Source organism: Myotis brandtii, unplaced genomic scaffold, assembly GCF_000412655.1.
Source record: "Myotis brandtii unplaced genomic scaffold, ASM41265v1 scaffold915, whole genome shotgun sequence".
NCBI lineage: Eukaryota > Metazoa > Chordata > Mammalia > Chiroptera > Vespertilionidae > Myotis > Myotis brandtii.
The window spans coordinates 622,385-632,696 of record NW_005371769.1 but is presented as its reverse complement, the minus strand read 5'-3'; the positions used below and the strand labels follow the sequence as shown (position 1 = coordinate 632,696).

The window sequence follows — 10,312 nt, the reverse complement described above, 5'->3', positions numbered from 1 at the left end:
CTCGGCGGGGCAGGCGGCCGGGCGCGGAAGCCGGTACCCTCTCTCGATCTGCTGCAGCGTCTCATGGTTGCTCATTCCTGGGGAGGAGGAGTCACCGTGGATCCCGTCCCCAGCCTTCACCAGACCCTGTTCCATGGGCAGCCTCGAGGCCAGGTGCCCCTGCTTGAGGGGAGCAACCCGCAGGGCGGGGTGCGCCCTCCCTCGGCTGCCTGGAGGCCCACCTTCGTAGGGACACTGGCCGTAAGAGAACACTTCATAGAGCAGCACCCCGAAGGACCAGACGTCCGACTTCGGGGAGTACACGCGGTAGTGGGCGGCCTCGGGCGCTGTCCACTTGACGGGGATCTTGGAGCCGCTGCTCGGGGAGTAGATGTCATCCTGGTGAGGGGACGCCCGTGGTGAGGTGGGTGAGGTGGCGCCCTCCGCTCCCACCGGCTCCACCGCCTGCGGGGCCAGCAGCCCCAGCCCGCACTGACCTTGAGCAGCCGGGCCAGGCCAAAGTCGGCCACTTTGCAGGCCAGGTCGTCGTCCACGAGCACATTCCTGGCGGCCAGGTCTCGATGCACGATGCGCCGCTCCTCCAGGTAGCGCATGCCCTCAGCCACCTGGCAGGCAAAGCCCAGCAGGACTGGAGGGTTCAGGGCACGGCCTTCGGGGCCTGCAGGGGCAGCCGACACTCAGGCCACTGCCCTCTGTGCCTCAGTTTCCTCATCTGAGAGGGGTGGGCCTGTGCGGCTGCAGTGACCATGCGGGGCAAGCTGTTCCTTGGCAACCAGCCTGGGTCCCCAACAGAGACAGAGAAGGACCAAAGTGGGGAGGGGCGCTGGACGGGGTCCATACTGACCTTGTTCAGGGGCTGGTGACAAAGATGGACCACTCCCCACCTGCACTCTGCCCAGCCTGGAACCCAATGCCCTGACTTTCTCTCCACTAGGCCCAGGCTGGCTCAGACCAAGGGCCCTGAGCTCACTGTTGGCCCCAGCCCCCCACAGCCCTCTGAGTCTTAGAAAATCCAGCCACCAACAAGGCCTGGAGCCTGTCAAAGGCCTGTGCCAGAAGGCAGCAGGGGTCGCTGTCCTGGCCCGAAGGTCGTGCTGCCCACAGACAGGTGGCCAGTAGGGGTGCACTCACTGCCCAGGAAGGCCTGCAGGTTGCCCTTGCGCATGAGCTCGGTGACGATGTACACGGGCTCGCCAGTGGAGCACACGGCATGCAGCTGGATGAGCCGCGCGTGCCGCAGGCTTTTCAGGGTCTGGATCTCTTTGGCGAGGTCAGCAAGTTTCATGTTGGCTGCTGGAGAGGGTGCAACTCCAGGACCCGTCCACATCACCCATGGCTGCCCCGGGGCTCCAGGGGTCAGGGGTGGCAGGGCCTCACCCACCTGATTTGATGACCTTGATGGCCACGGGCACGGAGCCGAGCCACAGGCCTTCCCACACTTCCCCGAAGTAGCCTTTGCCCAGCTTCCTCCGAAGGGTGAACTCGGAGCGCGGCCGCTCCCACTCATCCTGCTCCGGGGGCTTCTGTGGGGTGGAGGGCATTCAGGGCCTCTGTGTGTGGCCCTGTCAGAGTGGCAGCTTCTCCAGGGACCAGGCCTCCCCGCCAGCACGTGCTCAATGCTGGCTCTGGGTGGAGCAAGGGGTGCCAGGTGCTGACCTCCCTGAGGCTGGGCCCCATTTGCTGAAGAAGGACCACTGTCCACAAACACTCATCACTGCCCCTCAGGCTATCATTCAGGGGCCAGAGGAACCAGGTCGCTGCCCGGCCCCTCGGCAAATGGCCACGCTGGGACCGTGGTGGAGAACTGCAGCTCCAGCTCAGGGGCGGCTCCTGGGGCAGGTCCTCAGGATCAGCATCTCCTCCCACAGCTTCTGCCCTGGGCCTGGAGCTGCTGCAGGAGCCTCCCCCATGCGCCCCCAGCCCCCTGCCCTCCTCACTGCTGCCTACAGAGCCTGGCACACTCCCGGCCAGGGCTCCCGGAGAAGAGCAGACCCCACTCCTGAGCAGAGTGTGGAGGTTCGCCAAGTGTGGGCTCCTGGGCCTCATCAGATCCCCTGCTGGCCCTCTGGCAAGATGTGAGGCCCAGCAAGGCCAGGCAGGAGCAGGGCAGGGTCAGGCCCACCTGGGACACGCAGGGCTGCAGTAGCGGGTTCTGGATCAGCTTCCAGTTGGCTTTGTAATAGGTGAGCAGCTCCCCCAGGCTGGGGAAGAGACGGCCCTTCTGCAGGTAGAAGCTGCCGTCAGCCGCCGTGGAGATGCGGTAGTGGCGGACTTTGGCCTGGGCCCGGACTGGGAAGGTGCAGAGATGGAGGCTGTGTCCAGACCCTCCACCACTACAACCAGGAGACTGCCACCACCCTCTGGGGAGCCAAGGCGGCCGGAGCCTCGTGGAGGAGGGGGGAGTGTGGGTAGCTACAGGCAGAGGAACAGACAGGGTGCAGAGCGGTGCTGGTGAGTGAGAGTCTGCAAGGGGAATGAAGGCGGGGTGAGCTCCTGAGGAGGCAGTGGACAAACATGAAGTGACCCGCAGTAGGCGCTGTCAGGCCCTAGGTGGGGCTGGGCACAAGTAAGGACTCTGAGGTCAAGAGTGTTCTCATAAGAGAGCAACCAAAGGACGTATGCATGCATATGGGCATAACCAATGGACACGGACTCTGGGGCAGTGGGGGCTTGTCCTGGGGGGCGGGAGTGGCAGGGGGAGGTCAATCGTGGAAAAAGGAGACAAATGTAATACTTTCAACAATAAAAAAGAGTGTTCTACCTTGGCACGGCTGCCCAGGGTGCCTCAGGGGGACAGAGGCATGAGGGGCCCTTGTACCTGACAGCGAGTAGTCGCCGTGGCTGCTCTCACTGGGCCGGATGAGGAAGGCGCCGGGCACGTTGGCTGGGGACAGGAGCAGCTGCTGGGCCTGGGTGCGGCTGATGCTACTGAAGTACCAGCTGCAAAGGGTGGGTGCATCGGTCACTAGGCAGGCCCAGCCCCAGGCGCCCAGCCCCACACTGGCCAGAGGCCCCAGGTGCCCACTCTGTGCCCCCAGCCCCGGCCCCAGTGCTCAGCCTCCTGAGTCATCAGGGACTGGACAGGCGAACCGCTTGGGCTGGCATGGAGCTGACAGCCACCCGCAGTGACCCATGCCATGTGAGACTGTCCACTCACCTCAGCCACAGGTTCCCGTTAGTCCTGCTCATAAAGTGACCACAGCCCTGGCCACAGGCTAACAGCCTGGCCATAGACCAAACCTGTCAAACTCAAGACAACTGAGCCCTGAGAGGGAAGGGGTCCACTGGGAACCAGGGCACCCTGATGAAGCTCAGGTGTGTGGGCTGGGCTGCAGGTGTGGCCTGGAGAACCAGGGGTGCCACCTGGCTGGGCATGGCCCACATGCCTCAGGAGGTCATAGGTGGGTGGGAGAAGCAGCCTCAATGCTGGAGCAGCTGGGAAGGCCCTCAAGGAGGTGGCCTGAGCCTGGCTGGGCAGGTGGTCAGGGGAGGCTGGGAGACCTGGGAGGCTCAAAGCATTGAGCGTCCACCTCTGAGGAGCCCTGCCCAGCACAGACCAGCCCGAGCCCCTGGCCCAGATACCAGAAACCCCCACACCTGCGAGTGGGGTGGGGCGAGACCTGCCTGGGGCTTCCTCATCTGACTCTCCATCTGGGCCAGCGCTCTGCGAAGAATCAGGCCAGGTGAGGCTGCTGGCCCACCCCGTCCCCTGTGTCTGTTCCCCGAGGCCCAGGTTGGGGACCTCACACCTGAGTTAGCTTCCCTCCCGGAAGCCTCCCCATACCTAGGGTCCCTGGAAACCCAGCGGCAGGAGGCCCGCCCCCAAGGGGACCACTTATGTCCAGGGACAGCCCAGTGAGCACAGCCCCTCACCCGCCCTGAGGGACAGCAGAGGTACTGGCTCTCAGATCACCTGGGGGCCCAAAGTATGACTCAGAGCGAGTCAGCACAAGGTGGGGGTGCCCCCCGAGAGGGGACCAGGTGAACATGGATGTGCAGGTGGGTACTGCTGGAGGCAGGGGCAGGGGCAGGGCCTGGCAGGAGGGGGCAGAGACAGACCTGCACCCACCTGGGGAGCTATGGAGAGGGGCTGGGAACCAATGTGGCCAGGGCCGTGGGGCTGGCCTGGGCTGGAGGGAAAATTGGAGGCAGAAGAAGTGGGTGCGAGTGGGTGGAGAGGCAGAGGTCTGGGAAACACTGGGAGATAGAATCAGCAGACAGGGCGGGTGGGGAAGGGTGGGGGACCCGTGGACCTTACATGGGTCCCCAGAGACAATACCTGGTGGGGCTGCGAGCTCAGGGACACATTGACTGGGGAGCTCTGAGGTGGCCAGGCTCCGTCCACACAGGCCCTGCCTCTGGGCCTGCTGGCCTGCTGGCGGGGAGAACATCTCAGGTGTGAAGGCTCTCAGCAGGCCTCCCCAGGACAGCAGGGCCCTGGGGGGCAAGGAGAACCAGAGGCTCCCAGCCTGGCCTCCCTGCAGCCCCAGGCCTGGGGAGGGAGCTGAGACCTGGGCTGCAGGGATGTCCTCCGGGTCCCTCCCTGGGGCGTGGGGCCATGGGCGAAATAAGATTGTAGGGGAGCCCTCAGCAGCTTGGAAGCAATGAGGCCTCACTGTGGGGGTTGAGGGGCCCAGCCCACCCAGCCGGTCTGGCCCAGGAACAGGTGTCTGGGGCTAATGACCCTGGGAGTGTGGTCAGCCCTTTCATCTCCAGCCCAGGCAAATAGTCATTAGCTCTTCCTCTTGGCAACCCCTCCCCTCCCCACAGCCCTGCCAGCCTTTTCCGGGAGCAGCTCTGGCTTTGTCCTCCACACCTGGAGTGACTGTGGGCACCTCCCCATCAGAGTGCCTGCTTGGTCCCAGGCGTGGGGTGGGGCCAGGAGGCACCTTCCTGGGACTCAGGCTCCTCCCAGGAGGCTGGCAGTGGCCTGACTGAGGCTGAGACCCTAGGCTGGTCGGCAAGGACATGTCCAGGGCTCAGGCCTGGCCCAGTGGGTGCGGGACCCACATTGAGGTGAGGTCTGCTCAGCAAAGCATGCAGCCTGTTCTCACCCAGCATGCCACCTCCATGCATGCTGGGCTGAGAGGAGAGACTGCCCGAGTGTCCGCGAGCCAACACCCCGTCCATTCAGACACCTGAGATTGCCACGGCCACCACTGCGTTCAGCGGGAAGATGGGTCAGGCTCACATCCTGGGTTTGGGTGGAATGCTTGAGGCCTATGGACCGTGCCCACTGCCAGATGGCAAGGCCCTGCTCAGAGCTGGCACACAGCTGCCCCAGGAGACCACCTGTCCTTGGACCTGGAGCTTGAGCTGAGAGGTGACCTCCCCGAGGAACCTGCCTGGAGAGCCCTCCCCCCCTTCTTCTTCCTTCCATGGTGACAGGCTGTCATGCCAACAAGCAGATATTCCTGCCTGGGGACTGCCCCTGCCTCGGGGCTCAGGCTCTGGGGGGAATGGTTGGGCTCCCCTACCTGGGTCCACTGCCCAAACAGGCCTTTCTTGGAGCAATCCCAAAGGCCAGGTCATGTCTGCCCCATAGCTGGCCCAGTGCAGGTGGAGGGGCTGGTGAATGTGCAGGAGTGAGGGGCAGGGGAATGCACCTCTGATATACCACCCCCACCCCCCGTCACCACCTTACCACACCCTCAGAGCACAAGAGGACGCCGATGGCCTCTGCACACTCAGGTCCTCACTGGGAGCTCTAGGAAGCAGGGGCTATGATGTCTCACCCCAGACCCTCGCCCCTGCCCCCAAGCAGTGACTACTTAGCCAGCCTGCAGAACGAGAGCCTCCTAGATGCTGCCTCCAGGACTGAGTCCCTGTGTGAGAGCAAGAGGGCAGCTAGCCAGCCGGACAGAGTCCCAATGTGGCCGGCCAGGAGCAGGCACACACGCCGCCCAGCCCCACCTGCCAGGCCGTCACTGCTGTCTGTGTCCCAGGCTCTGTGCTCACTGCTGTGCAGCAGGGCCTGGAGGAGCCCGCTGCTGCGTGCATGAGTGACCCCACAACGATCCCAGACTCCCAGATGGCCTCCCAGCCTCAGCCACTGCTTCCTGACTCCCAGAGCAGGCGGTACTCACGGTTGGTCTGCAAGCATCTCAGCGGTGGCCTTGGCCACGTAGGCGAGGGGCACAAGCCCCACACTGGGCTGGCCCGAGAGCCGACGGGCAAAGATGTAGTCGCCCTCCTCCTTGAGGGCGTAGAGCCTGTCCCCACGGCTGACACTCAGCTCATCCGCATACCGCGCCGTGAAGTCGCACAGCGCCCTGAAGAACTGCCCAGGCGCCGGGGGGCTGCCAAGCACAGCGGCAGGGGGCTCCAGCTCCGGGTCGGCACCTGGGTCGGGGAAGCAGGGGATGCTATGGTCCTGGGCACCTGCTGGCCAGATCTTGTTCCAGAAGAAGGACAGGAAGGCCAGCCGCTTCCTGAGGAAGGGCTCCATGTTCCAGGGTGTTCTGAACCTGGTCCCCACGCCGCCCAGGCCCTGCAGGGAAGGGGACTTCCGGAAAAGGAGAAACTGGAAGAGCTGGTGGGAAGGCGAGTGTCGGAGCCTGGAGCCTCGGAGCCTTGCTGCGTTCGTCCTGGCTGGTGCGAGGTGTGGTGTAGCAGGTCACTGCAGCGGGACCCCACACCCCACACCCCACACCCCACACCCCACAAGCAGGAGCAGGCTTGCACAGCCCCCTGCCTGCCTCCAGGCTGGTGTTCAGACCAGCCTGGGGGGCGGGGCCAGGGTGAGGTCCTGGGCGTGGCCTCAGGTGGGGCAGCCCCTCCCCTCCTCCCTTCTGTCCCTCCCCCAGGCCCAGGCAGGATGGAGCGATGCTGCTCTGCCAAGGATATGAACCCAGTGGCACGGAGGGGGTGGGGATGAGCCTGGTGCATGGCCAGGCCCTCCTGCACGATGAAGCAAACTCGGCCTGTGCTTCTGAGTTGGGTGGGGAAAGCAAGCCCCAGCGGTCAGGTTCTGGGGTCTGGGGCTGTGGGCAGGGGCTGTGGTGGGTGGGATTCCAGCCAGGTAGCCTGCTCTCTCTCCATGTGTGTCTCCCTCCACCCAGGGTCATTATTGAGGCCACATCTCTCTTCTGATGGCTGCAAACCCTCCTTCCTCTCCCTGAACTCTATGTACACCCAAAAGTTTGCTCTCTCTTTTTTAAAATATATTTTTATTGATTTCAGAGAGGAAGGGAGAAGGAGAGATAGAAACATCACTGATGAGAGAGAATCATGGATCGGCTGCCTCCTGCCCGCCCCACACTGGGGACTGAGCCCGCAACCCAGGTACATGCCCTTGACCGGAATCAAACCTGGGGCCCTTCAGTCCGCAGGCCGACACTCTTCCCATTGAGCAAAACTGGCCAAAAGTTTGCTTTCTGCGGTGAATGGTCCCAATAAACAGGTGTGACGACTGTCCAACTGGCCCCCGAGAGGCAGCCGACCCTTTTCTCTGCATTGCACCTGGAGGCCCCGCCACACACCTGGGGAGCAGCTCTACAGTTACAAACTGGTGTGGCAGCCACACAGTGCACTGAAGGGGCAAGGGCCCAGGGGGCAGCTCCGGGCACCTGAGACTCATCCTGTTGGGGGTGTGAGAAGAAGATACTTTTAAAAATATATATTTTATTAATTTTTTACAGAGAGGAAGGAGAGGGATAGAGAGTTAGAAACATCGATGAGAAACATTGATCAGCTGCCTCCTGCACACTCACTACTGGGGATGTGCCCGCAACCAAGGTACATGCCCTTGACTGGAATCGACCCTGGGACCCTTCAGTCCACAGGCTGATGCTCTATCCACTGAGCCAAACCGGTTAGGGCGAGAAGAAATATTTCCACACACATCCTTGGGAAGGGGGGGGCCTGGAAGAGCCTGCAGTCCCGCCACCACCTGCTCCCCTGAGCGCAAGCCTGGGATTTGTGGGTGCATTTCCCTCAGTCCAGATACATGGCTCCCCCTCCTCGGAAGCCAGGCCTCTGACCTGCAGCCACAGGGCCTCCTCAGGCCAGGTTCCCACTCGTGCTGACCATGCTCGGATCAAGCACTCAGAACCCGGACACATTCTCCTGAAGACTCGCTGCCCCCATAGCTGCAGGGCCTCTGGGACAGCACATTCCTTCGGGTGCAGGGCAGGCAGGGAGGGCCCTCCTTGGTCCTCTGGACTAGCTCCCACGCCTGGTCCCAGGCCTCCTGTTAGCCCCCCAAAAAGCCCAGACAGAGACCCCATGATGGGCTGAGGTCTTCCTCCTACCGGCAAGGAAAACAGATCCTGTCCATCCTCCTCAAGGTCAGAGCAGAGACATTTTTCTAGCAGGAACCTGTGCTGGGAAGTGGGCACCCCTCCCAGCTCGCGAAGAACGCTGGCCCTTCTCGGTCTCCCCCAGTGACGAGGGCAAGAGGCTTCTCCTCGTTGGTCCAGGCTCTGCCAGGAGTACCGCTGGCCGCCGCAGCCCTCCACGGGCCCTCCACCAGGCAGGCCCTCTGGCTCCACCATCGCCCTAAGGAGCGGCCGTGCTGGGTGGGGTGGGGTGGTGGGTATGAGAGCGCGGAGGCCTCCACAACTCTGGGTGTGGTCAGATGACGGGTTCAAATCCTGCTCAGACTCACTAGCCATGGGCAAGGTGCTGACCTCCCTGTGCCTTGATCTCCCATCTGTAAGAACACTGAGCTCCCAGTGACGTGGGAGCAGGGGCCTCCGGCATGCAGGCTGAGGAGCCACCACCCGATGGGTTCATGTGTGCGGAGGACACATGATGGGGGTGTCCGTGCTCAGGTGCACTCCCCTCCCCAGGGCTGTGACCTCGAGACCACCAGGCTCCCCACTCTCAGGGCCCAGGGTCGCTCTGCCAAGGGCAGCACGGCCTGGTGACTGCAGAGTCGGGCGAGAGAGAACACAGATGGGGGCCATGCCTTGGAGCGGCACTCAAAGAGGAAGGACCAACCAGGGCTGCACACGGCCTGCAGGGCTCCACAGAGAGCAGGCCGCCAGGGCTGAGGGGCATGGACGGGTCCCTGTGGGACCACCCTGCTTGATCTGACACAGCTTCTGCAGGAAATGGGCAGTGGGTTCATGGTGTCTCTGTTACATCTTACAACTGGGTGTGATTTACAATGATCTCAAATTAAACATTTAATTGTAAAAAATTAGCTTAGGAACAAGAAACAGAACAAAAGGGGTGAAGCCAAAGAGGTCCAGGGGTGGGGCTGCTGTGTGCCCCTCTTCTCCCCTCAGTCTTCAGACAGCACCCCCCTTTCCAAACCATTCAGCCCTTGCCCCGCGGATCCCTGAATAACAGCAGCTCTCATAGCTGAGTCAGAACCCAGGGCGGACAAGGAGGGCAGACCGGGCCCCAACACACCCTCCTCGGGCTCCACCTCTGGTGCCCCCGAGGCCTGGGCCTGAGAAGGGCTGATGGGCAGCTAGCCAGGGGGACTCCTCCAGTGGGGAGGGGTGCAGTGGGCAGGCTCTGGCACAGAACAGACTGGGAGGGGACTCAGGCAGACATTCTATCCTGGAAGGGGGCCCCACCACTGACCTCCCAGGAGGAGCAGACAAGCATGGCTTGGGGTATCCCTGCCTCTTCAGCCTCCCCAAGGGGGGCAAGGGGTGTCTTGGGGAGTCAGACCTACCACTCCGGGTGGGACACCCCGGCTGGCTGAGGGGTCCCAGAGGCCCTGAGCCCAGCTGGCCCCTGAAGGTGGGGCTCCAGAGGCTGAGAATACCTCTGAGGGGCGCCGGGAGCTGTGGAGACCCCATTTGTCCAGACCCGGATGGGGCCCCAGCGTGGGAGAGGAAGCGGGCAGCACCTTCACCAGGGAGACCAGCACTGCCCACCTGCCAGTGCCCATGGCCCCGACTCTGGGCAGCTCCAATGAGGGGTTCCCTGAGCGGCACTCAGCCAGGGATGCAGCAGGAGCCCCCCTCAAAATCACCCGCAGGCTGCAGGTCCCACCAGAAGCCCCGCTTAGGGAGCCCTGTGCCGGGCGGTTGACTCAGGGACAGCCAGCTTGAAGGGACCGACTGCGGCCTGGCTCCCGCACTCCGCGGCGGCTCCCGGTTGGTCCGAGCGGAGAGAGCATAGCCCATGGTCAGTTCCTCCGCGCCGGCCGGGCGGAGCCGGGGAGAGGCCAGCGGTTCCTTTCGTCGGGGTCCTGGGATCGTCATCCCGCAGCAGACAAGTCTGGGAATCCAGGGAACGGGTCTCCCCTCTAAGCCTTGGTTCCGCCCACCCTGCCCCCACTCCCGGGCGCCGCGGGCGCCGCGGGCGTCACAAAGACTCACGATCCCCATGGCAACCGCTGGTTGCCACG

General features: G+C 63.5%; 2 protein-coding genes across 2 annotated transcripts in view; one reads left to right on the top strand and one right to left on the bottom strand.

Annotated features, from left to right (window-relative positions):
- Positions 1 to 6,448, bottom strand: part of LOC102244712 (protein-tyrosine kinase 6) — a 17,648-nt gene extending 11,200 nt beyond the window's left edge. Inside the window, exons 1-8 of the mRNA XM_005885549.2 lie at positions 6,087 to 6,448; positions 2,819 to 2,940; positions 2,123 to 2,289; positions 1,382 to 1,523; positions 1,132 to 1,290; positions 477 to 658; positions 222 to 378; positions 1 to 77 (exon numbers count right to left, since the gene is read on the bottom strand). Coding sequence (XP_005885611.1) covers positions 1 to 77; positions 222 to 378; positions 477 to 658; positions 1,132 to 1,290; positions 1,382 to 1,523; positions 2,123 to 2,289; positions 2,819 to 2,940; positions 6,087 to 6,448 — 1,368 coding nt within the window. The remainder of the gene's footprint in view (positions 78 to 221; positions 379 to 476; positions 659 to 1,131; positions 1,291 to 1,381; positions 1,524 to 2,122; positions 2,290 to 2,818; positions 2,941 to 6,086) is intronic.
- The window catches only part of LOC102245217 (chromosome unknown open reading frame, human C20orf195), a 17,233-nt gene that overhangs the window by 1,453 nt on the left and 5,468 nt on the right, over positions 1 to 10,312 (top strand). The gene's annotated exons all lie outside the window — the stretch shown is intronic.